Below are 27,036 nucleotides of genomic sequence, written 5' to 3'. Positions count from 1 at the left end.
CACCTTGTACGGACTAACACTAAAACAATAATGGTGAACCTGTAATTGGTTGATGGAAGAGCAGAGTAATAAGTGATAAGTAAGAAGAAGTAATACTTGGCCTCATTGTAGCAGTATTTTTAGTGTACGCTGGAGGAAAATTAGAAATATCATTTAAATCCAGACAAATAGGCCCTCTGACAAATAACACTGTTTTTCCTCTTGGACACGTGTGGAACATTTTTATGCCAATCTGCAATCTGACCTTTATTTACTAATCTGTGACACAGAAAACATATTGGACAAAATGTACTACAGTCAGCTTCAGAAAGGAACATCAACAGCCTCAAAATTGGTCCAACATCCAAGAGCCTTTCTCGACAATAGAGATAAAATAAAGAAACAGAGTCGGAGCCACTTCAACACAGAATTTCCAAAGCCAGCAGAGCAGAGGCAAAAGACTGAGCAGCTTATCAAAGCATCAGCAGCAGGAAGTGCTGAGTGCAGTGATGTAGACTTCAGATCCGCGAGAACACGAAAGAGAAGATGCCTTGTTGCCACCAGCTGTAAGAGCAAGGTGAACCCTCCGCTTTGTGTGTGTGTGTTCTTTTATTTTCGTTCTTACAAGGACTCAATGTCCTAACAGGAATAGAGAGACAGAGGAAAAAAGAAATCATCTACCACGAGGAGATGTTGTCAGTCCTCATTTTCCTTCCAGAGACTGTTTCAGGGTAACACTGTCTCTCTGTCTCCCACATATTATAATCACTCACCAAGGTGGTGCTGTGTTTGCACAGCATGCTAATGACAGAATACAATATACTGATTTAACCTTGTTCACCATCTTAGTTTAGCGCGTTAGCATGCTAATACCTGGCGAAAACAGTACTAAATACAAATTAGCCTAACTCTGTGGCTAATAATCAGAGTCAGAATACTTTGCATGTAAGGACATAATAATAATAATAAGATCATAAACAAATGCATTAGACAAAAAAAATGAGCTGATTATAACACTAGGGGAAGTTTTATCACCAAAAAGCAGGACTAGAGCACAAATTAACCAAATTAACTAAAATCATTACAGTCTCTCCAGTCAACATTGGGGCACTTTTTACTCAAAGAATCAAAAACTGCTATTCTGGTATTTTAGCATGTCCTGTGCTTATCATGAGTAAAACACACTGACAATCATTTGGGAAAAGAAAGACAGAGTGCCCAGTTTTGAATTCATGCTATTATGTATTGTAGTTTAGATTTCAGTTTTTCTAGTTCAGGACACAAACTGTGATGGATAATCATGTCATGTGTGTGTCCATATTTTACCTGATTGTTCTTGCTGTTCTCCTGCAGAGAGCTCCCGACTCTGTAGCTTTGATTGGACATCTTCAGCATCAATGGATTCAGGGCTGTTCTGGTTGTTAGTTGCTGTGTTTTGACTGGATGCCTTATTCAGATAAACAAACAGGCAAATATATTCATTTATTTTTACCCATAATATCTGGTATGGGCATCCTGAGACAGAAGCTTTGGAATTCTCTCATGTGAAAATAATGAATGCCAATTTTTTTCAGTGGTTTCAAAATCTTTTGCTTGTTCAATCTACAGACAAAATAGCAGTATAATGTATATGGAAAAAAAGCAGGAACAATTGACTTTTTTATTAGCTATATTGGAGTTTCTCCTTTAATGTATCCAAGAAACATTAACTCTTACAGTCCACATAAACAGCTGACCTCATATGTGTTGGTAGAGACCTGTGGTGGCATCTGGACGTAGCTCGTTTCTGGACTGAGACATGTGGAGCTGTCCAGGCTGAAATGCGTGGCCAGTGCACCCTTGTTGGTCAGTGTGATGGTCCGTGAAATAGTCTGGCCCACAACGTGCGAACCAAAGTCAATAAACTGGCTGTCAACCTTCAGCTAGAGAAAGAGTATAGTCACATCCTGTAATTAGCAATGTCAGTGAACAGCTGCCAGGCAAAGTACATAGTTTTACATACATTAATTCACAGAAAGCTGATTAAATAAGACAGTGAGCAAAAATAAAAAGGCAGTCAGTGTTTTTTTCTGTGGTGTGACCATGCAGTGTGATTGGTTTAGCCACAAATTCATTTCCCTAAATAATTATTAGAGCTAAATTTATAAGGGTAAAAAGCTACAGCAAGACTGGACAAGAAATTCACATCACAAAATACACACAAGACGCAAGCTTATGAAATCAGAATTAGCAGTTATCTGTAATTACCAAAAACTTTGGCTATAGCTCACTACTCACAATACATTTCTTTACAGTGCATCTGATGGGCACAAAGAAGGGACCCAGAGCTGATGCAAACTGGAGCTCTCCTTCCAAGTCCTCGTTGATCTGCAGAGATTAGATAATGATTTTGTGGTAAGCAAAAACAAAGGCTTCATGTTTGATCAAGCGGCAGAAAATTTGATGCTAAAACAAAGAGTGGGGCAGTGGAGGAGTTGTATGAGTTGTTTGCTGCAAAGGATGTGGAACCAAATCTTAAATAAGATGACTCATCTTGAAGGAAGAACACAACATTTTAAGAAAGACACTTACAGAGAACACTTTTGCAGGAAAGATGATAGGATAATTAACAACCTCACGCCATTACGTGTATGGCAAATCGGGAAGAAGCTACTTTGGCCAGCAAAAAATATCCACCTGCTGTAAAAGACTCATTATTTAGCATGTTGTGTTTAAGTTATTCCATGTGATAAAACAGGGAAGATACCACACAATTAATCTTCAGAGAAATACTTAATTTCATCCCTATTATTGAGTATTTGTACAGTAAGTATGATTTCAAAAGTTAAAAACAAACAACAGGTGATAACCACTGAAATAGTTTTTGATGAAAATAAAGATTAAAGAAAAAAATAAGTATAGATGTTTATAGGCAGTGGTGATGCTACAAACCATTGGCTGGAAAATAGCCTGCATGTCAAATGACATCCCGGTGGATAACAAAGTAGGAGGCTGGAAGCTGAAACACAAATGCCAGAAAGTTGAAGATTATTTTCATTTCTTGATCACAGCTTAAAAAGTGAGTCACATTACAACATGATATTGGATATTACTGTTTAATGCAAAGCTCTGGTAGAGGTATAAAGAAGTGTATGATTAGCAACAAAATTTAAAGTATAACAGCATTTGCCTTGAAGGTAAAAACCCTACAATGATACAGAGGATACCCCAACAATCAAATGACTCCCTTTGAGCAAGGACTTGGCAACAGTGAGAGAGAAAAACTCTCTTTTAACAGGAAGAAACCTCCAGCAGAACAAGGCTCAGGTAGGGGCAGCCATCTGTTGTGACTGGCTGAGTATGACAGCAATAATATAGTACAGCAAATTTGCTGTTTTCAACAAACAATTAGCAGCTCTAAATAAAATACTAAACTATAATGAATAAGCTAATGTCAAAAGTAAACCTGATGCTCACTTGACAAGCCAAAGAAAACAAAGTGAAACAAAAATCTACTATTCTATATGAAAGCCATGTAAAGTGGAATCCATAGTTAGACAAAATATAGCAGTTAATCCTTATTATATTGCAGGGGAAATCATACAAGTAAGTAAAAATTCTATTTCCAAATAAGAAAACAAACATGAGGACTGTGAGCTATTTCAAACCAACATGTGTATCTCACAGCACATGTTCGCACAAACCCTAATGCTGCCCCGAGGAGCTTGATAACTTGCTGCCCTTTGAGAGACACGAGAAGAGGCCCGATCAATATAAATATAGCAGGCAGGCGGCCAGGGAAGCAAGGCGAATTCTCAAAATTCAATAAATAAACAAGAAGTTGGAACCGCGCAACTATGAGCATAATTAGGAGTCAGCTACAGTTACAGAATATATACCAGATCCTAAACGAACTGTTGTTGGGCTTGAAAAATACTATGATCCTGTTGCTGTGATAGTAAACTTTAATCTACATTTAAAGACGTAACTGGATTTTTGTTTGTAGATGAGAGCACCTTGGTGCCAAGTTAACGTCTTTGTCTGAAAAGAGAAGAGCTGATTCTCTGAAGAGATTCATACAAGTTTTTCTCGCTCTGCCTCACATCCATTTTTTTAAGCTCTGTTAAAAAGCAGAATGAACATTACAGCTTTATTTCTGTTGACACGAGGAATACAGACCCAAAACAATAAGAAAAGAATATGGAAATAAGCTTATGTTGAGCTTCTAGTTTTTATAGCAAGTTTCATGTGCCGTTACTGTTTTGTTTTTGTAGAATATGTTCATGTTGTTTTGGTTGTTGCATTGCTTCGTGAATAAGAAACATAAGCATTCAAGCCCTTCAGCTTCTATTTGATGAACTAAAAAGAGAACATCTGTGTTTTTTGTTTGTAGGATTGACTGTCTCACACGCACACACGTCAAAAATACTACACACAAAAAAACACAGTTAAACGGCAAACAACCTATAACCACAGTATAATAATGTGCACTATCATCAACTCCAGTGAGCAAAGGGACATTCAGTTTAGCTTAAGGCAGTTGTTTGAAGTTGTTGGTCCAGTTGCCAGGTAAAAAACTTGGAGCAGCCTGGCTGAAGCTGCCATCCAGCTCACCACTGTGATCTGGAAATCTATGAAAGAACTCCACCTGAGTAAATCTGGTAGTAAATGTCACATTGCACATTCATCTTTTTTTCCCTGGTCAGATTTCCTACTTTATTGGTGCTATTCTTCCTAGCTTCAAGACAGCTGGTATGAAGGGATATGAAGGAAAATAGAACAGTTCACTTGGGATTAAATTCTGAATGAGGCAGTCTTTGAAAAAGCCTGCTACAGCCCTATATAAATCGCTTCAAATGAGGCCATACTGTACAGTTTTTATCCTTTAATGTCTACTGAAGAGGACTGAGGTGGTGAAGCTTTGTTATACAGTAGTACTGACTATACTCTCGGTTAAATTATACATTCTTGTCCTCATTGGCTTCTACTATAGTAAATCAATAAGGAGTCTCTGTCCATAATTCAGTTCAGCATAGCTAAAACACCCTCATAGTCACACTCAACCACTTCTGAAAGCAATTTACTGAGAAGCATGAAAACTCTGTCTCATGTGTGTCAATAGTACTTGAATAATCTTTCTCTCGTGCTAATTGTTCTGAAGTGAGATCTGGTTCTCTTTATATCAGGTGGCTACAAAGTACAATAATGCACAAATCTTTTCACAGTTTTAGACAACATATAAAAGCTGCAACTTTTTAAGGCTGACTAAATCTTTAGATTAGATTAGATTAGATAGAACTTTATTAATCCCTCGGGTGGGTTCCTCTGGGAAATTCGAGGCAGGTTATACTTTTTTAATCTATCAAAAACCAAAGTGAAGCTGCTTGAAAAGACACTCAGGCAGATGGCTGAAATAAATATGGGCCTGTCACAGAACTTAAGTCTAACTGCAGCGCTGACTGGTGCTCATATTTGGATGTTTTTAAATGGACAGACACAGACAGACTACCAAGAGGGCGATTAATAAAACAACAGACTCAGTTAAGTGCAGTGTGGTTTTCTCATGTCAGTCACTGAAATGAACTTTGACAGTTTTCAGGCAGTTGAGAAGACGAAACTAACTTTGTCAACTTGATGGTTTCAATTGGATACAAGCATAATACATAAGGCTGTCTAAGGATCTTCAATTATACAGTGTGAAAAAATCTTTTACAGAAATCAAACGCGTGATAGAGCCCTTTAGAAGAGCAGGTGAAACTCGAAGTTTGAGTTTAAATATAAGAAAGACTCCACGTTAATGTTCGACTGACACTGACGGCATTCTATAAACGTTGTTCTGGCATACAAACGTTTAAGCGTCCTTGGAAGATAAAACCTACTGACTTTTGTGACTTTTCACACCCATTGTCACCATACATTTGGCATTCATGGGTGACAGTGGGTGTAGGACTAGTTTTTGCTTCCGAGTCTGGATAAACTGTCCCCAGAACCATTGGATGATTTTCCATTAAGTCCACAGACATTTTTTGTCACAGCAGGATGTCTCTAATGAGTTGGCTCTCCGATTCAGTAACTTTTCCAGTGCCATCCCCAGGCCACAATTAAATACTATGACCAAAAAAAACCTTAACTTCTGCAAATTAGACATTTCTACTACTTGCTTGCTTACCATCAGCAGGTTAGTTTAGACCTTATTAGTATTTGCTCAAAGATAAGTACTGCTGACTATGCACAGGTCTTAGAACCGCAGCTGCTCCTATACATGCATATACTGTGTGTGTAAAAGACAGAAAACTAGGCTAAAGTAAAAATATGCTTTCGGTAGCCTGCGTTGACAGCAGGACTGATTAAATCAAATCAAATCAAATCACTTTTTATTGTCACATCACATGTGCAGGCACACTGGCACAGCACATGCGAGTGAAATTCTTGTGTGCGAGCCCCACAAGCAACAGAGATGTGCAAACACAACAACACAAACGAGCAAAATACAAGAATGGCCAACCTGAAACTAATAAATATATGTACAATATATAATAGTGTATGCATTTCTGGATGTGTATACTAAATACTTTCCTACGTGTGTGTGTGTGTGTGTGTGTGTGTGTGTGTGTGTGTGTGTGTGTGTGTGTGTATATGTATACACATTTTTACAAATTAAATAGTAAAAAAATAAAATAAAATAATAATAATAATAATAATAAAGTATATAAAATATACAGAGTTGAATATGTGCAAAACAAGTGGCATTTATATACAGTGTGGAGTGCATAATGTTGAAGTTCCAGTAGTGAAGCTGAGGTGTCTATGACGTGTTCAGCAGTCTGATGGCCTGATGGAAAAAGCTGTCTCTCAGTCTGCTGGTACGGGACCGGATGCTGCAGATGCTTAATTACTTGTTAACAGGATTCTATGTTAGTCTTGCTGTGTTGTGTCTCAGGCTGCAGCCTGTTAGCGAGTGTTACCCATATGGAAAAGATATATATAAATCTTATAAAGTTTGCATCTGTCTTGTGTGAAACTTGTATGAAAAGCATACAAGAGTGAAAACAGATATAAGATCCCTTGAAAAATTATATAAATGAAATTCTTATGTTTTGGATACTTACTAAAACAATATATGAAAGTAATGAGAAAGTGGCCACTTTCATGAGAAAATCATATAAGCCTTACATGATTCACTATATGAAGTAGGCCACATCTTATGCAAGTCTTTTATAAGTTTCTTTTCCATATGGGTAATGTCAGTCATATGCGTTATGTTGAGAGCTACTGTTAAATGCAAATATAGTAACAAAAAACAAATGAAATCAAACCGAAGCCACAAAGGACCATATTTTATAGAAACAAAATGCAAGAGAATAACACTGAATACACCAAAGTGAACATATCACATCTATTAGGTAAAGTTCATTTATTAAGGTCTTTTCTCAGACAGCCAGGATTTTATTTTCTTGGATCATCTTTTTTTTGTTTCTTAGAAAATGTGAATAAAATTTAAGCCTGGATGGACCAGGACTGCGCTGAATTTGATCTTACTGCGGTAGGATCCTATTTTTCCTGTGTAATAACTTTCCCTCTCACTCTGAATGATAGCTCTGATTGTATGCTGCTGTATGATAATAGGCACAAGAGAAAAATTAAGGCTAATGTTTCAATGCATGGGAAAGCCCAATTTGGCTCATCTGGACTTTCTCATATTTTGGGTTTTTTTTTTTGGTTTTTCCACAGAAGATAGAAGACAAAGATGCACATGTGCCTCCTAAACAGCATGAAAGCAAACTTTGCTTCAGAAAAAAGGAGAGAACAAGACAACAAGCAAACAAGACAAAAGCATAATATACAGTTAAACAACAGTACAGTTAAATCCATTACAATGCAGTGTAAATGAGACTTCAGGTTTTTAAAAACAAGGTCAAATGACATATAAAGCAGTACTTTTTGATCTGGTTATTAATTAGCAGTGCAAGTGATAATGTTGTCTCTGTATTTATGGCAGTTCTTGATTTAAATAGACCAAATTTCAGTTTAGGTTTGATATGGTTTTCAGTGTTTTCATCAGATTGGGTTTATCAGGATTGAGGAAATCTCGACATTAAATGTAATTGCAGTTGGGCTTAAAGGGTCCTCTTTTACTTTGTCACCACTGTGAATAGTTTTGTCAGTAACAAACTTCCAAACGACTGAACCAAATGAAACAAACCGTCCGTGTGATCACACCCTCAGTATCTGCCGAGTACCACCATTTCTACGACAGTCCACGGCTTTCTCTCACAACTGATCTCAGGAACATACACGCCACAGAGGGGTGTCTTCCTCTAAGCCAGTCATTTGCAGTAACATGCTAGGATGTGGCACTAACTGCAAAAACACAACTTCTATGCACTGGCTTTTCACCAAATGTGGCAAGCCCAGGCTGTTGTGGTTTTTGCACCAGTAGTGAAAAGATACAGCAGAGCCCATTGTGGCACAAATGCACCTACGCTGGGCAGGGGGTGTCGGGGGAAACGAAGCCAATTTTAGAAATTCAGGGGGCGTACAGGGAACCATGGGCTGGTGTGAAAAAGTCTAGTGTGTTCCTGGTTCCTGGTTCTCTCTCTAGCTGTGCTAATGTTTTTAGCTGGGTGAGCCATGATGATTTTTCAGTTGTCACGACTGATCTCAATACTGTGTGGTTTCATGTGTGAATAATTACACACAACAGGCACTGAAAAATACAGGGAAGGTGTATAACAGGTGCATTCATTCGTCAGGATGTATGAGCGTGACTCAGTTTGTAAAACCGAGGATTTCTGACACCACTTAGCATTTTTTTTCTAGGCTGTTTTGCTTATGATCCTGGTGCAGTTTGTGATTCTGATAAATACAGTGACAGGGTGCTTACAATTTACAGTAGTACCATGTAAACTTGATATTAAATTTAACGATCATTCCAACCATTTGATATCACTACTGTGACTGCAGTATGATGTAACCAACAGTGCTGTAGTAAAATTTTTATTATAATGTCATAAAAACTAAGACAAGAACATTTTTTTGTTGGTGCCGCTTTAAGCAGTAGACGGGGGTCAGCACGGACACCTTGACTGCTCCGTAGCTATACAGCCCATAGACAACAAATTGTGATGCACTGTCTATTCTGACACTTCTCTATCAGAACCACCGTGAACTTCAGTAGCTTGTCTGTTAGATCGGACCACACGAGCCCACTCCCCTCTCATGACCCTGTCACTGACTCACCACTGTTTCTTCCTTGGACCACTTTTGTTAGATACTGAGCACTGCAGTGCAGAAACACCCCACAAGAGTAGTTTTAGAGATGCTCTGACCCAGTCATTTATCCAGTACAATTCCTGCTTCTAACACATCAACTTTGAGGACAAAGTGTTCATTTGCTGGACAAAATATATTTCACCAAATAATAGGTGCCATGATGAAGAGATGATCAGTGTTACTTACGTTACCTGTCAGTGGTGATAATGTTACGGATGATCAGTGTATGATAACATTTATGTCTTCACAGGTAAGGTACCTTTTGAGCATGTATCATTAAATTGCCAGAGAGAAAGTAATCTAATAATAATAATAATGCATTTTATTCCTGAATTGTAGGTTTAGGGTTAACATTTGAATGAATGAATTCGTACAGAGCCTCACTCCAAGTATTTTTATTGTTTTGCTGAAACTCTGGCCATGATATACTTTTACTCACCTTCTACAAATCCCAAATATAATGTAAACTTATTTTATTTAGTTGAATTTTTTAAATATACACTCAACAAAAATATAAACGCAACACCTTTGTTACTGCTCCCATTCCCCATGGGATGGACGTAGAGACCTATAATTCATTCCAGATACACAATATAACCATCCCTCCCAAACAGTGGTCACAAATCAGTCCAAATGTGTGGTAGTGGGCACATCTGCCATATTGAGATAATCCATCCCACCTCACAGGTGTGCCACATCAGGATGCTGATCTGACATCATGAGTAGTGCACAGGTGTACCTCAGACTGCCCACAACAAAAGGCCACCCTGGAATGTGCAGTTTTGTCTCACAGGAAAATGCCACAGATGCCACAAGCAATGAGGGAGCGTGCAATTGGCATGCTGACAGCAGGAATGTCAACCAGATCTGTCGCCCGTGCATTGAATGTTCATTTCTCAACCATAAGCCATCTCCACAGGCGTTTCAGAGAATATGGCAGCACATCCAACCGGCCTCACAACCGCAGACCTCGTGTAACCACACCAGCCCAGGACCTCCACATCCAGCAGGTTCACCTCCAAGATCGTCTGAGACCAGCCACCCAGACAGCTGCTGGAACAATTGGTTTGCACAACCAAACAATTTCTGCACAAACTGTCAGAAACCGTCTCAGGGACGCTCAACTGCATGCCCGTCGTCCTCATCGGGGTCTTGACCTGACTCCAGCTCGTCGCCGTAACAGACTTGTGTGGGCAAATGCTCACATTCGATGGCATCTGGCACGTTGGAGAGGTGTGCGCTTCACAGATGAATCATGGTTCACATTGTTCAGGGCAGATGGCAGCTGAGAATGTCCCAGTTCTTGCATGGCCAGCATACTCACCGGACATGTCACCCATTGAGCATGTTCGGGATGTGCTTGACCGGCGTATACGACAGCGTGTACCAGTTCCCACGAATATCCAACAACCTTGCACAGCCATTGAAGTGGAGTGGACCAACATTCCACAGGCCACAATTGACAATCTGATAGACTCCATGCGACGATGTGTTGCACTGCATGAGGCAAATGGTGGTCACACCAGATACTGACCGGTTCTGGGTCCCCAGACCCCCAATAGCGCAAAAAACTGCACATTCCAGGGTGGCCTTTTGTTGTGGGCAGTCTGAGGTACACCTGTGCACTACTCATGATGTCAGATCAGCATCCTGATGTGGCACACCTGTGAGGTGGGATGGATTATCTCAATATAGCAGATGTGCCCACTACCACACATTTGGACTGATTTGTGACCACTGTTTGGGAGGGATGGTTATATTGTGTATCTGGAATGAATTTTAGGTCTCTACGTCCATCCCATGGGGAATGGGAGCAGTAACAAAGGTGTTGCGTTTATATTTTTGTTGAGTGTAGTTTTGTAAAGAGCATTTACATTTTTCTAATTCAAAGATTCAAAGATTATTTTGCAAACACCAACCAGCAACTCCTGATCCAGGGCTTTCCGAGTATGTAACACAGGTTTGGACCTTATAACCACATAGCATTCTTCTATTTGTAAAACCACAAAAACAACACCAAACAGCTGTGAAGTAACTGCTATTTTTTAAACCTTGAGAGCTCATATTATTATTGCTCTGCATATGCCTGAATACATTTTCCTCACTTTATACAATAGGTTGCTATGCGGATTGCCTACCATCTGGTTATTTCAGATTTTCAGCTGTCTTCCTGTAACAAATTTAATGAGGCATCAAGTGATTAAAATGTCCAGGATTTGGGGGATGGTCATCCAACAGCATGACATGTAGTATCATGATGGTTAATGGGAGGTTAGCCACAATGAGTAATAGAGCATATCAGACCTTGTAAGGCTGTATTAACAGAAAGCCTGAATGTACTGAATTGACTAGAGCTTTGTGTTACAATTTATGAATTCAAAATTTTCACACATTCTTATTTTTATTTTGTTGTGATTAAAATGAACGAAAAGCAGGTGCAGCATTTATTATTTTAGTGCTGTAGAACTAATCTGATGTCTGCAAATGTGAAGCTAATGTGAAACTATAATATGTGCACCTACAAGTAAAATCAATAAAATCAAAGAGACGACCAACTTTACTTCTCTCAAATAAAAGGAAGATACTAGAAAAACAGTGAGTGTTATGCTTTGTATACAGTATGCGTGCATTTACCCATTTGGTATTTAAGTGCATTTTGTACATGTGAGTTTGCAATTGAGAACTCGCATGTAGAAGGTGATACGTTCAGACAAGTGGTCCTGCACTAAAGCTCAAGAACGGCATCAGTAGTGTTCAAGCTGACCCTGCTGTAGCCTGCGAGATTCTTCAACTCAGTCAGGCAGAAAGAAAAGAGATGAAGAAACCACATCAAGCCATGGGAGAGCTGATGGGAAAGTGATACACAGTGAGTGACCTGGACAACAATGCATCTCTGCTCGGCCTGTGGGCTGCTGGCATGCTGATAGAGAGGAGATAGAAGAGACATGGACTGACTCATGTAGCTGAGCCTCGTAAGAGGAGCTGTGAGCGTGGTGATCCAAGCTGGCATCCATATGTGGGAGGATAGGCTTTTCTTTCACGACCACTCCACATCATATTTTAAAAAATGACAAGAAGTGGTTGCTAAATGGTGATGCACGACCAGATGTTTCAATGTGACAACTGAAGCGGTTTAATACATATGGGAGTTTATCACAACAGACCTTTAATGTTTGATTTCTGGAATTTTATCCGTTTCTGGTGCCACACTATCAGATGTCTGAAACCAGATTTCCCGACCACTTCAATACTTTAACCCGCAAACGAGCACAACCATGAAGCAACACCGCTGCGTTAATGCAGTCCCCCCCCCCGGTGTCTCTCTCATCTCTATGAGATAAATATATCTATTTTGTCCTCAGCTGGGATTCAGTAGGGGTTCTAGTGGGCTGCGTGATGCTATGCTATGTTGGTTTTCCCTTCAGAGATATTTACTTTGTCTGTCATGATTCGTAGAACTGGAGTAATTGGCTCTTCCTGAATCAACTTCAATATGGTAATATTGCCTATTGAGAATTTTAGAAAGATTTTCCTAAAATTGTTGCCTAAAACAAATACTTTAGGTCTTTGTTTACTGTTATAGCTGTTATAATTAATAAAACACAAAACTTACTTGATGGTGAAAAAGTTCTTCAAGTGAGGGGAGACCCCGAGAAACTTGCAGTTAATAACTGCGTAGCTGATATTAGTCAGGACAATTTTCTTCTTGTACATTTTTCCCACATCAAAGTCCTAAAATAGACCAAAACATTTAATATAATAATTCAGTTCAGTTCAGTTTTACTTATATAGTGCCAAATCACAACAGCAGTTACCTTATAGCACTTTATATTTTAAGGTAAAGATTCTACAATAAAATAAAGACATACATTTTTGTGTTTTGGGACTGAAAAAAACCCTCATACCTTGAAGAGGATGACCTCTGGTTTACTAATGAATGGAGGCCCTTTTAACTCTTTTCCACGATTTCTTTTAGCAGTCATATTGAGCTTTCCACTCGCTATTGGAGGTTTTTCTTGCCTCAGTTGTGTTTGCACCAGTGTAGTATTCTCATTGGGCATTTTCTGTAACCACACAAGCAAAGCAACAACTGCTAATTAGTAATAATCTACTATAAGATACTCAAAGATTGCAGCCAAATGGATCCACAGTACAAAAAAAAAAGAAAAAAAAAGAAAAGGGAGATCATTTTTCTGGATCATAATTTCTTATAATTTAAACCCAGAGTCGTCCTTCATTTCTCTGCCATGTAGAAAAACTGGGAAACTACTGTTGAAATTGCTCTTCTTTTTCTTATTTTAAATTATCTGAAGGATTAAATGTGGAGTTAAACTCATTTACACCAACAGATAGAGGAGTTTCATGGTCCCGTCCACTTGTAATATGTAAAATGAGTTTGACATTCCTGGAATAGAACATGTAGGAGTTTGTATGGTGATAAAACAACAGGTAACTTCATCATCCAAAAAGTTTTCTTAAGGTGCTTTTCTTATTCAATAGTTGGAAGTTTAAATCATTTTTAGGCTTGGTCTAACACATCCAACATACTGTATAGCGAACAGGTTTTTCTAGTGTCAGAAATTAACTTGGGCACAAGGTTATTTTAAAATACCTTCACCTTAGGGCACAGGCATGTACACAGCACTCTGGCTCCAGTTTCTCTCGCCATCAAAAACATGCTAAGTTAATTCTCCTGTCACTGTGCCCTTGACCATATGCTTACAGCTGGAGCACTGGCTGCAGAGGCACTGCCCACTGCTCCTAGTAAGGATGGATTAAATGGAGGGAATGAGTTGCTCTGTCAGGATTAATAAAGGATATCTAACCAAAACTTGATTTTCAAGAGTCATACTTACTACATGTTATCACAGTTGTCTAAAAATAGTGTGTGAGCTTTATGTCATAAATAATACCCTTCTCCCCCAACCCCCTGACACTGAATTAGATAATTGGTAGAAAACGGATAGATACTGTATCATTATGGATCAAGATAGTGGATTTGATACTAGTGGTATTGGTGTGGTTTACAAGGCTGCCTTATTCAGCGTTTTGTATTTTTATTCCGTCCATGCTTTATTCTGCACTGTAGAGCGCTTTTATAACTTTGTTACAAAGTGACGTGTTGACATTTAATCACTGTTCTCCCCCTCATGAATCATCTCATTAGCTTTATTGTATCGCTCTGCTCTGCTGTTGTGCTGGCTGTGTTGAAAAGTACCCTTTGATGACAGAGCTCTACCTTGTTCCCTCAGCACTGAGGCCTGACTGCTGACTTTTTGTACAGAGTTTATGTGTATGTGTATGGCGTCTCTTTTCACCTGCCTGAAACAAGCTTCACTGTGACCATGCTGAGTTATTCCCATTCCAGTCTAATGCATATGCTCCAACCAGCAGGAGTCTCGAGTGCAATCTTTAGGATATTAATGTGCCTGCTGAATGGTACGTGATTTATGGCCATTTAAATTTAGCAGGTTGCATAGGTTTGCTTTCGGTCGGCTGTTGTTTTAGTCAACCTTGATGTGTTGGTCCCACAGTCCGGAGAATTCAGGCTCAGCCAGGCTGTCAGTAGGGATCTGGTGATTCACTTTCTCCTCGTTATCCTCAGTCCCCTCCAGGTCCTCAACATCAGAGCAAGCTGACGATGACGAGGAGCTGCTGGTGTCACTGAAATCTCTGAACTGTTGGACAAATACAAACACACACGAACGATTCATTATAAATTGCTCAAAATGCCCTCCAAGCAATCATTTCATAGTAGGCATCTCAGATCTTAGATTCCCCCTCACGATTGTGGCTTTCTCCTCAGCAGCTGATGGGGGAACAGAATCCAGGTAGTACGGGAGCTTCTCACTTGCCCTCCTCAGAGATAGGAACTTCTCAGTGGCTGAGGGTTTGGGCAGTAGCAGTGCCGGCTTCCTCTGCCTCCTATTCGTCAGCTGTTCTTCCTGAAGGATTTTTGAAACAATCTCCACTCTTTTTGACTTCTGGCTCTCCTGAAATTCCCTGAGAAGGGTAAATCGACAACACTGCATTATCCTGAAATGGGGTCATGCATTCCTCAGCACACAGTGAGAGAAAACACCCACACGTTGCTGCATGGAGTGGGAGTGGAGGACATGCGTGTGGGAGAGGAGAGGATAGGAGAGGAGAGTAGAGGAGAGGACATACCCTTCTTTACGTTTTGTTTCCTGCTGTTGTTTCTGCTGGTACATATGTTTCATACTGTTGATTCCTTGGGCCTGCAGGGATTCTCTCAGTTGTCTTTGTAGCTGCTCCTTCTTCTGGGCATTAGCTCTGGCTCTGCTTTGCTGGACCTGTAAATTCTCCTAAGGAAACAACGGCAGATTAATAAAGCTATACTCGACCACATGCAGCTTTAAGACTGAACTGACTGTTTGAAGGCAGAGACATCAGACAAAGAGACATTTTCTCTTTAGACACACAATTTGCCTTGAATCATATGTTTAATCAGAAAATACAGCAATAAACAGAAACAAAGCATTGTCAACAGTACATATCCACACACAACTCAAAGTGAGCCTAGTTGGATCACTATGACTTCATAGCTTCATTGCTAAATAATTCATAATGCAAATGTTAATTTAGGCACTTAAAATGATGTTATAGTAACCAAAAAGCACAGTAGTGATATAAAAAAATAATAACATATAGGCTTTTTTTTTTATCTCATCATTAATGAAACAACCACAATGTTATGCTGTTCTTTTGCTTACTTGGGTTGCTTCTATGTTAGTTTTCAATGACTTTACAGCCTGTAACCTCTTTTCCAGTAACTCTTGGTTCTGCCGCTCCCTCTCAGCCTCCTGCTGATTCATCCTGAATGAAATGGGGACACCAACTAAGCACGCAAAATGTCAAATACAGCACAGAGAGAAAACAGCAAATGTGCTATTATTGCCTGGCATTAAAAACCCAAGGTTGAGCCAAATTTACACTGGTGACATCGTAAGTAGTACAAAAGGACAGAATTCAAGTCAACTTATAGGTGGAATAAACTTGGAAGTAACAGCAAATATTTTCAGATTATCTTCAGCCACAGACAAATACATATTTGGTAAGCATACATACAATTGTATGTGTAGTTTTTACAACCTTTAATAAAATTGTGTGTTCATAATGTATAAATGGGATTTCCACAAGGTCAACTATTGGCTTATTGGAGTTTTTATAGTTTTTGGCTTTCTAGGCACCAGCTATTTCTGTGTAGAATTTGTTTCCATTAACAAATAAAAAAATATATACAATAGGACCTATGATGGTCTCACTACATTTCCACAATGGGTTCAATTGAAGTGTAGATTGTGCTAAAATTTACATTTGTGAAATATCATGCAAAATTATTATACACCAGAACAGACTCTAATGGCTTGAGTAATTAGTGATTTTTAGAAAAATCAAGATTTGAATAGATTTTTTGTCTTCTCAGATCACTTTCAGCTAGATCAATGATGTATAAATCTGAGCTCTTTCAAGTGTCATGTCTACTCTGCTTGTAATGCAATTTGCCAGGATGTGCGAATGATCAATAGGACGTGCCAGCTCTCCAATGAGTCCTCTGAGATAATTCACATCTTTGTTTTACCCCTCTGACACTGTTTATTGGTTTGAAAGCTGATTACCTTTTTACAGTCTGTTTCAAGTACTTGGCAGCTATTTTGCGGCTCTCTCGGCCCTCTTCGATTTTCCTCTGACATTCAGTCTTCTCTTTCTTTAGCATGGCTGCCTGTTTACTATCAGAAGAGAATCACAGACACTTACACACAGAGTGTTATCATCACATGGCTATTTTTGGCTTGTGATAGAGGCTTCTCACGAAAATAATCACATGCTTTAAATATAATGGATACACAGGAACAAAATGTGCCTACAAGAGTCATTTCACTCAGGTTATGTGCAACACATCACTCTTAGTTATTCACATAATGACAAATCGCTTTGAATTGTCTATGCATAATAAGGACAACAAATCAGGGGAAAAAGCAAAGCTTTTAGGAGGGTAAATATGGCTGTTTTCCATACTCCCTCAGATTCTTCATCTTGAGTTGCAGGTTTTGGCTGGCTTCCCTCTCCTGCTGCAGCCTCGTTGCTGCCTTCTGGGCTTTAAGAACCTGGAAGAGCTGCTCCTCTTCCTGCACCTCCTGCCGGAGCAAGGAGCATCTGCCAAGCTCAACTTCCACCTCACTCAGCTCCAGTCTGAGGAGCAAGGACAAATGCATGCAGATGGAATAAAATGAATGGGAGAACTCTAAAAACACTAAGTATCTGTAGAGTCAATACGATGAATATTACCACCTCAATATCAGCCAGCTGTCAGCCCTGAAAACACATGCAATTAAAAATCCCCGATCCCTCTACTTTAAACTATAAACACGCCCTTTTCTTTCAATGGCAGTTTCACCAAGAGGTGACACTTTTCATACAAAGTTTTGACTTTAACAGTTTCACACTGTTCTGAGACATTTCATACTGACATTTTTTAACTGACTGAAATACTCTCATTACAAGCTGTAAGCTTATAGTCAGCTTGACCACGCAGAGATTTGCACTGCACTGTGAAACACCCAAAGTATTCCTATTCTATCCTATTTCTAAACTGTTATTTTTTTTTATCTTATAAATGTTGTTCAAATAAGAGGCCAGCTTAAACCTGGCTGTATGATTGTTTAAAAAGCTTCTAAACCTGCACTGAAACCATTACAGTATTTTATTTCCCTCTAGAAAAACCCACACTTCCTAACAGCAGAATGAGAAAGGATTCCTTACAGATTTTTTACACAGCAAAATTGTTTACAGCCTTTATTACTGTATTGAGTAACCAGGCTTTATGACTAAAAAGTGCACAAAAAAACCCACAAGGGGCTGCAGAGCTGTGGGTGTGTTTTCTAGGATACCACTGAAGTGCTGAAATACAATCCATGAAGACCAGTTAGAAAAATACATTTTTGAGTTTGAAGCTTTATCAGACACCCAAACACAGCAAATCCGTTTGGTTACATGCTGACAACTGCAAAAAAACCAAAACACAAATACACTGTTCTTGCAACAAAATTATCTGCCACCCTCTGTGTTTGCTCTCAGTGTCAAAGCAGTGGTATAATTGCGGCAAATAAGGGTGCTGGCCTTTTCTAGCAGTACTAATGCCTCTTAGATCAAGACCTGTTTTCTTCTTGGACTCACTCTAGTTGCTTCAGCTCAATGTTGATGTGGCCCTCGAGCTCCTCCTCACTCTGCAGCTTTTGACATAGGTGCTTATGCTGGGCTCGCAGTCGAAACAAAGCCACGCTGACAATTTTAAACAGAAAGACAAAAAAAATTAGTCAAAATAAAAGTACCAAAGACCAGTTGGTTTATTTTAAACTCACCTGTTGTCTGTTACTTTCTGTTGTTCTATCTCTCTCTCCAAGTTATCCCTCTGCTCCAACAAACTTTGAATATTCTGTTGACAGAGTTTTAGCTTTTCTCTGAAGAAAAAAAAAACACAGGATAAAGAAGACAAGCTGCAGTGCTGACATAGAGAAACACCAAAAACGTGAACATTTTCAAGGCACTTAAAATAGGATGCGTACAGAGCACTGGCTAATGGATTTCCTTGAGGCCACTGCAACAACAGGGAGGTAATTCTGTGTCCTAACAAGGTAATCAAATGAAGATATTAGAAAGCTGAGAGTGGACACACACTGTAACAGCTTTGAATTGCCCAATGTTCCTTTTGCAGTCTAATGGTGTGCAACACAACAATCTGCGGCTGTGGCAAAAGACCGTCATAAAAAGAAAATTGTGGCACGTGGTATGACAAGGCCTGCAGACAGGTTGAAAGATAGGTGCATTTAGGTTCCCATTAAACACACGTTTAATGTGGCTGAAGTATAACTCCACGCTGACCGCTGATGCGCTGTGCTAAAGGAAGATGACAGACATTTTCCATGGAACTGCATCACAGTTCATCAGGTGCTCAATGGCTCATGGTCCAGACAAATAAAAAGACGGAAGGAAAGTGGGGAGAAAGGACATTATAAGAAATGTTCTGTCCTCGGCTGAAATCATTTTCTACAAATTGCCGAATCAGTTGGAACAGATATGATTGGCCTTGTGTGAAAAGGGCAGGAGCAGAAAAAAATGGAATAAAACAGGGGAACATTTTTGAAAAGACTGGGCAAAAGCCTGTGTATTTTTAAAAAAAATTCTCATAAAAAAGCTTTTCTACTGGTACTGGTTTGTGTGGAGTCTAGAAAGGTTCACAAAATGTAGGTAAGGAGCTTCTGTAGCTCTAGAGGTCTGTCAGTGCCAGGTTCAGACCTGGCTTTCAGCACGTCATGCTCCTTCTGTCCGTGAAAGCAGTCCAGCTGGTCGAGGTTTCGTCTCAGCTTGAACATCCGTGCTGTCTCGGCATAACTCCTCTTCTTACAACCGTCAGCCATAGCCGCAAGGTCACCATCGTCAACACCATCATCCTCTCTTGGGGCAGATGCAGAATTACATTTAGAAAAGGCTCCTTATGTGATGCAAACTCTTAGATACACACACTATTATTCACAGACTGTCTTTCATGTATGGAAGTATATGATGTAACAGACTTTCAACAGATGCTGAAATAAAAAACAGAAATTGAACTTTATTGCTTTGTATAACAATATCTGACCGAAACATGCACCGTGGTTTTGAATACAAGACACACTGCCATTTGGATTTAACTGCCCAATAGTTCTCAAAAAAAAAAAAAAAAAAAATAGCAAACACCCACTCAGACAATTCTTCTAACCAGTCCAAATCAGCAGGCACATCTGACTCTTCGGCTTTAAAGGTTTCATCACTTGGATCATCTGAAATAAATCAGCATATCTCAGTCTCAAGCTAAAAAAGGGCTGTTTTATATAGGTGTAGTTATGGATAAAGTAATGTATATCTGTGAGACTTAAAGGTTTTTTTTCTGAAAGCTACATGAAGCAGCAGGATCTGGTATTTACCATTTACTCTCCTCACCTGGACTGAGGTGGACATCCAGCTGTCCACACCTGTCAGGCTCCACCTCTGCGGGGCTTCTCCTGTCTTCTACCTCCATGTCACCTTACTTATGAAGGGCACAGGACTACATTACCGAGCAAGCCTTAATGATAACGGCATACAGAAATAGACATAGCAAATCTGTTAAATCCAGGTGAAGTCATTCAATGACTGAGAGCCAGTTCTTTCACGCAACAGGAAAATAAATTAATATTAAAAACTGGCCACTATTGCTGAAATTTAAATGTAGTTTTAAGCGGCTCTTTTTGGCGGTTTAGTAGGGTTAGGTTATATTTCCGTAGTGCCAGTGTGACATTTGTCCCAAGCACCATAACATTCAATCAGAATAATCCTAAAAGAAAACTGATCTGTCTTTTATTCGAGCTGAGCTAGCTTGAAGAGCAAGAAAGTGGGGCCAGCTAAAGCAAATGATAATAATAATACAGTGTTTGCTCTGTGTCACTCTTACGACAAAAACAAAACATTAAAAAAAACGGTTACCTTTTGTAGCTCGTCTTTCCTCTTATAAAAACGGCTTCTCAACATCACTTTTTCTCAAAGCAGCCATGTTTGCTGGTGTTTCCAAGGAAACGTGACGCGAGGGGCGGAGTCGTACTGCCCGCTGAAACCTTCCAGGTGCGACAGAAATTAACCGTTGGTGGCAAAATAGTACCGACAGCATCAAAAATCGATTTACCTGTCGAAATGATCCAAAAGAAAAGTCTGTCGTTGTACGGTAATGACATGGCAGACTGTTACAGACATTATAAGACTTTAATTCAACACGAAATATAAAAATGTAAAGGTTTTAATATCTAAAATGACTTTCTTTCGTTCTTACAACATTGCACATTGCCATTCACCGTCTTTTTTTCTCTGGCCTGACAACAGTCAAGAAGCCAGAGAGCACAAAACATCTCAGCTGATTTAGAGAGAATGATATGTCTGTGTTATGCAAAGTCTTTTGTCAAGCATGCACAACCCCACGGGAAACAGGCGCGCATTTTCTAGTAGATTGGTGGGTTATTGCACCATCACAAGGCTTCTTTTTCTTTTTGCCATTATTAAGCTTTCATCGAGCTCATCATAATTTTGAAGTGGAATTCACAAGAGGAAGGAGAAATGTGTGTTCTTACTGTATATCACACTGAAGTCATGTGACAGGCCTAGAGGAATAAGTTGTATTACCATAGGAGGCCTGGTAAATAAATAGTGTGAGGATGCGTGACTGTGATGAATGGGAGGGAGACTTTTTTTGTTTTGTTTTTTGAGATAAAGGGAAGAAAAGTGACTTGAGTAGAAAAAGGAGCTCGGCCGATATTAAGGAGGGATCAGCTGGAGAAAAACAGAAAGATAAGAGAGAGAATACATGATGGTGAAAAAAGGAGCCTAACAGGAAAAAGGAGGAGTTTATGGATGAGGAATCCAACAAATGCAGTCCTGTTAAATGCACTGTAGTGTGTACGACAACCTAACATTTTCCACATCAAAAGCCCTTACAGTCCAACTCCAAGAGAAGGGGTGGCCAGGAGGGTGGAGTGAATCTACAGCCCCTGGCCATGCTGACCTTTATGGTGCGGTTGACAATAAATATAAGCACCCACCTAATGAAGAGAGCTTGAAAAATAATTGAGTTACAAAACTTTGGAAAAGTGGACTCACAGAACAAAAACAACCACACTTCAGGAAAAATGTATCAACCAGATTCAGAAAGAGACTAATGACTAGTTCAACTTCATTAACTTGTATTTGATGTATATATTATCCTCTTAAACAGCATTGTTTCTGTTTTGTCTGCATGGCAAGGATTACTGCATCACATTCGAATCTGCTTTGCCTGACCATATTCGCAGTTGCTGCTTTGCTTAATGAGACATAATGAGTGTTTTTCCAGGAATTTTTAGAAATCCGTTACTCGAAAGTAGGTATGACAGGAAAGTAGAGGAGGAGCAAGACATGAGGAGTGCCAGTGTAGGAATCAACAACCTTTATTTATAGAGCACATTAAAAGCCTAGGCATACCAAAGTGCTAGGCTTTTAATGTGCTCTATAAATAAAGGTTCCTCATCCCTCCCATCCCTGTATTCTCTAATATGACTTTTCTGTCAACTTACTGTACTGATGTCTTATCTAATCTCTATTCAGTTCCTTTAGAGGCTAAATCTCGTGAAACTGTGGCCTTTGATCTCATACACCAGAAAATGTTTGATCCCTGAGAAACAGTCTGATCTGCATGTGCTTTAGAAAAGAATTATATAACAGTCTGGGGTGGAGGCGTGGATGTAAAAGTGTACATACTGTAGGCTTATTTCACAAAAACCTAGCAACACATGCAACCAGGTTTTGGAGGGCATATTCCAGATCCACTCTATAAGGCTTTTAACAGCTGGGTTTGCAACACAACAAACACAGTCTGTGATTACGTTTACACTGCGAAGGAGGACATTACAAGATTAAACTAAACAGTTGTTCTTTTATGCATTAGTACATGCATTTTGTTTTTGTCACTCCTATACATACAATATGTCTTTTATTTTTAAATTTCACAGTTAGAGAGGCAATACTCACCATAAATTCAATATGCTGAGCGAATTGATGGAAGGCCCCAAATTTTGGTGTTGGTCCGATACCAAGTAAGTACAGAGTCTATTGCATATACCAATATATTTAAGCTATAAAGGCAGCTTGTGTAGAGGAGAGCATGGGTCATGATTTGTGAGCTCATTTTTTAAAACTGTTTTTGTTTTTGGAGACCTGGAATGTTAAAGTTTCTGTCTCTAAAGCATGTTAGTTCAGCTTATGTGCTACAGGCTAAAATAGACATGACAGTCAACACAAAAAGTTTCAGACATTTTTCATAGTGCATGTTTGAGGTTCATTTCCAAGAAAAAACATTAATTACATTTAAAAAAGAATAAATAATTTATTTAAGACAGTTGAGTGGGCTTCATGCTGAATTTAGAAAAGAAAAAACAAAAACAAAGTATCGGTCCTATCGCGCTAGTATCGACTCGGTAACAATACACTATTGTCCACCTCCAAAGAAAGGACCTCTGCGCACACTTTGGGCAGCCCCCCTCCCAGTTTGATCTTATTCCAACAGAAAGAATCACAACTTTATGTGAGCCACTAATTACCTAATGGAGATGAGTCAAATGTGTCAAACATTACATAATATATTGAAGTCCTTTGCTTATGATGCCATTCCTGCCACCCCCCACCCACCCCCGCCTTCTGTGTCCAGATTCAATCTGACGTTTAGAGGCCAAGCGACGGAGGGATCGACAGATTAGCGAGTCTCCCTCCCTCTCTCCCACCCTCCCTCTCTTTCTCTCCCTCTGCCTCTCTCCATCCTTTTCTCTCTCACTCGCTTTCTGCGCTGTTGGTGGATGTCAGGCGGTGGATCGGCTCCTTGTTTCGGTCGGACCCGGAGTTTTGTCTTCATCTTTTTCATAAGCGCGCTCTTCTCTTGTGCGCTCCTGGACGCGGAGGAATCGGGGAGCTCACGACCATGGGGTCACCATCACCTTCACCACCACACTTTACTTTGTTCTCCGCGGCGCTGGATCTGGAGGAGAGCGCACTAAAATAATAATAACTAAAAAACAAACAAAAAAAGCTAACAAAAAAATCCTCTTGTGGGCTTTGTCGTCGAATTACATTGCGGGGGAACTTTTCTCTTAGCATTACGCATATATTAATCTGACAGCGTGTGGAATGGAGATCCCAACTTTCCTGTTTTCGAGTCTCGCTCTGCTCTTCGTCGGAGGAGATATTTTCACCAGGTGAGATCAGCTGTGCTTTTGTTTGTTTTTTTTTAACTTCTTGCAGGTGTCTTATGTGCTTCCCACTGCGGAGCGCTATGAATATTCCGGAAGAAGTTAGCCGTCAAATTATAAACGGTGTTAATAATAATAAGAAAGCAACAAACTAGAACGATAAAACAAAGAAAGGCACTGTGATATCATCTATTTAGGAGCAATAAACTGCTCTTCTTATTGATTTAAAGTCTCGCGTCAGTTGAAGTCCTGCTTGTTGTGCAACCGCCTCCCACGACTCAGTGCTAGCAAAACTCACGTTCACGTTCACTCGTGGATAAACGGACTTCTACAGGCTTACATAAAACTACTTATAGACACCCACAATCTGAAGTCTGCTTTCTTCCCCGCTTGCATGAACCTGATGACACCATTTGCATAATGCATATGCATAGTAAGAGGTGATTGTTTTCTATCCCCCCTCCCCTGGTGATGAATACCAGCTGAGTGGAAGCGTTTGCGTGCGTGCGTGCGTGTCAGATAATGTCACGAACCTCCAGGGGGTGACATTATCTGCCACGTAAGGGATCAAATACATCAGATGATCCCATGATGCAGGCCTCATACTGCAGTAAACACAGTACATTTAAATAGAATATCACTAAGGTGCTCAATTTGGGAGGTTAAATAAAAAAAAAAGGTGTAGGTGCTGCTGGGAGCTTCAGTCGTGAATGCGTCTCTGAAGTAGGATTATTCCAGGTTGTGTATTATAAGGTAAAAAAAAAATCTTAAGAGTGATCCAGTCCTATTCAGCAGCGGTTCAGATTTCAGCCATTTGAAAAGATTTATCAGGACCATTGTGCTGACTCTGAGGATAAATTACCTTCTCACCAAGGAGCAGGTCAGGTCTGTCTAAACTAGTTTACAGTGCTTCGTTTTTGACAGAGGCCTGCATTCATCGGCATTCAGTTCGCAGGATAATCAGCATCTACTACAGAGCTTCAGTTTCAGTACTTGCTTTCACACTGAAAAGGGCAAAGGGTGAAACTCTGAGGAAAATTGGGGAAATCACCTCTATTGTCCCTCTTGGCTGTTCACCAGTAGAGGGAGTAATAGCTATTGTAATTGGATTTTCCTGCCTCCAGTCACTGCTGTTATTATTATTTTGTTCTCAGTACAATGCAGAGTGTAGGCTTTTTCTTGCACCTCATTATGTGTCATCTCTCTCTCTTTCTCTCTCTCTCTCTCTCACACACACACACACACACACACACACACACACACACACACACACACACACACACACTTTGCAGAGGAAACCTGCACGCCGCTTTCTTTCCTCGCTCCTGCTCTGCACAGAATCACCCTGATTCTCTTTTTTTAGCTCCTCGTTTATCCATTTCACAAAAGTTGCTTAGCTAAGTTGCGCCTCACCACCTTTGGTGTTGCATGAATTTCACAGTTTTTTCTTTACAGCTGAAGTGTCACTTACCCTTCACTTTACAGAGTACAATCTGCATCTAAATGGACTGTATAATGTCTGTAACAGAGGAGTGGGCTAGAAAACATGCTATTGCGTAGTAGAGAAAAGCATCATCCTTTGGTCATCAGTAGCCCGAGATAAAAATTGTCTTGAAATGGTAACTGTTAAATAGAGTGCCAGATATGTGTTAATCCATCCCTGAAAGTACTGCCCAGTAAATGCTTTTAAAAATCTATCATGCTTAATCTTTTCAGGGATGATCTTAGTCGTTTTAGAAAAGTAAAACTATAATGTACAACTTGTTTTTAAAGATTTAGGTCTTCGGGTATTTCACAAAAAGTGCCTGGTAGTATTTAAACCATTGCAAATAAGTTGTTGGCCTGTACTCTCTCACACATATCTCTCATTAATAATATCAAGTCACTTTAAGCCAGGGAGAACATTGCTGTCACAATGTAGAAGCTGCACTTTACTAAAGTGACATGTCTTTTTTACACATTTTTTATTTCTGCAGGTGAAAGTGTCACTGATATTAAAAGTGTTGTTTTCAAGAGAGATTTGACAAAGAGGGCAGCAGAAATAGGAAGAAACACAACACTTCAGTTCTATAAACGTACTTTAAGGCACCAAAAAGCGCTGGAATAACACACAGTCACAAAGATACCTGCGAAACAGCTCATTTTTTTCTTTCCTTCTTTATTTTATATTTAACTCATTTTGTCAGTCATGTTGTATACAGATATGTACCAATACAAGCAAATATATTAGACATAAAAACCACACCGAAACATCAGGAGTCACTTTTTGGCACGACACCTGGAATACAGAGTGAGTTAAGAAAGCGACTAACGCTAATCCCCACCTCATTCACCTCTGCCTCAGTGCACGAATATTGCAAATGATCGACTGTATAATTTTCTGCAAGTGTTGCATGACAGTTTAAATTTTCATGTCTACAAATTGCAGATTTTTGATTTTTTGTTGGATTGGGCTTGTTAGCAAAATGCAGTGAACCTGTCATAATGGGCGATGCATTGCTTTCTTCCAGTGTGGGAAACATTAAGGGAACTGTACAGAACTGACATTCATACAAGATGGCAGGGAGTTAATTTACCGCACTACACTGGTTGAGTTGATTCAAACACAGGCTAAGCCTTTTCATTAGCTTTTGTCACTATGAAAAAGGATTAATGTGTTTTAGTCTTTTTTGTACCAGCAAAGGTGTGACTAATATAATAATGGTGGCTCTGTTATATGTATGTCTAGTCATTAATTCCACCCGTGTTCTTGCTGCTGTCACAGTCCACAGTGGATTTCTATCACAAGGGCCAAAGATCATGTTTTTAAAAAGAAACGAAACCTTGAAAGGTCAGCTAGGTCATTATTTCAGAACTGACACTGACAAAAAAAAAAATCCATATACATGATTAACCTGACTTCCAGTGGTTTACCAGTTGTAAGACTTTATTGTGACGCAGCAGCTATATAAAGTGTCGAGTCTGCAGTGTTATTATAATTAGACTTCATTCAGCTCTGATTGCA

General features: G+C 39.5%; 2 protein-coding genes across 7 annotated transcripts in view; one reads left to right on the top strand and one right to left on the bottom strand.

Moving 5' to 3' along the window:
• cfap74 (cilia and flagella associated protein 74) overlaps window positions 1–20,874 on the bottom strand; it is a 57,911-nt gene extending 37,037 nt beyond the window's left edge. For 3 of the 6 annotated variants that reach the window (XM_085260385.1, XM_085260380.1, XM_085260382.1), the window contains exons 1-18: window positions 20,755–20,874; window positions 20,233–20,320; window positions 19,994–20,072; window positions 19,549–19,707; window positions 18,615–18,713; window positions 18,430–18,534; window positions 17,272–17,445; window positions 16,872–16,982; window positions 15,966–16,068; window positions 15,400–15,557; window positions 15,018–15,234; window positions 14,745–14,909; window positions 13,137–13,295; window positions 12,845–12,963; window positions 2,911–2,977; window positions 2,257–2,346; window positions 1,716–1,901; window positions 1,306–1,426 (exon numbers count right to left, since the gene is read on the bottom strand). In XM_085260385.1, the coding sequence (XP_085116511.1) occupies window positions 1,306–1,426; window positions 1,716–1,901; window positions 2,257–2,346; window positions 2,911–2,977; window positions 12,845–12,963; window positions 13,137–13,295; window positions 14,745–14,909; window positions 15,018–15,234; window positions 15,400–15,557; window positions 15,966–16,068; window positions 16,872–16,982; window positions 17,272–17,445; window positions 18,430–18,534; window positions 18,615–18,713; window positions 19,549–19,707; window positions 19,994–20,072; window positions 20,233–20,311 (2,191 nt within the window). In that variant the 5' untranslated portion in view covers window positions 20,312–20,320; window positions 20,755–20,874. Of the gene's footprint in view, window positions 1–1,305; window positions 1,427–1,715; window positions 1,902–2,256; window positions 2,347–2,910; window positions 2,978–12,844; window positions 12,964–13,136; window positions 13,296–14,744; window positions 14,910–15,017; window positions 15,235–15,399; window positions 15,558–15,965; window positions 16,069–16,871; window positions 16,983–17,271; window positions 17,446–18,429; window positions 18,535–18,614; window positions 18,714–19,548; window positions 19,708–19,993; window positions 20,073–20,216; window positions 20,357–20,754 lie in introns of all 6 variants that reach the window. The other 3 variants (XM_085260383.1, XM_085260384.1, XM_085260381.1) reach the window with 3 other exon arrangements.
• A 2,615-nt stretch (window positions 20,875–23,489) lies between these two features.
• Window positions 23,490–27,036, top strand: part of gabrd (gamma-aminobutyric acid type A receptor subunit delta) — a 28,323-nt gene continuing 24,776 nt past the window's right edge. The window contains exon 1 of the mRNA XM_085261173.1: window positions 23,490–24,038. Within this exon, the coding sequence (XP_085117299.1) occupies window positions 23,971–24,038 (68 nt within the window). The 5' untranslated portion in view covers window positions 23,490–23,970. The remainder of the gene's footprint in view (window positions 24,039–27,036) is intronic.

The sequence above is a fragment of the Mchenga conophoros genome, linkage group LG20 (genome assembly GCF_057382185.1).
Source record: "Mchenga conophoros isolate Kocher_MC1m ecotype Shallow Benthic linkage group LG20, M_conophoros_male_GT1.1, whole genome shotgun sequence".
NCBI lineage: Eukaryota > Metazoa > Chordata > Actinopteri > Cichliformes > Cichlidae > Mchenga > Mchenga conophoros.
This window is presented reverse-complemented; position numbering and strand designations above follow the sequence as displayed.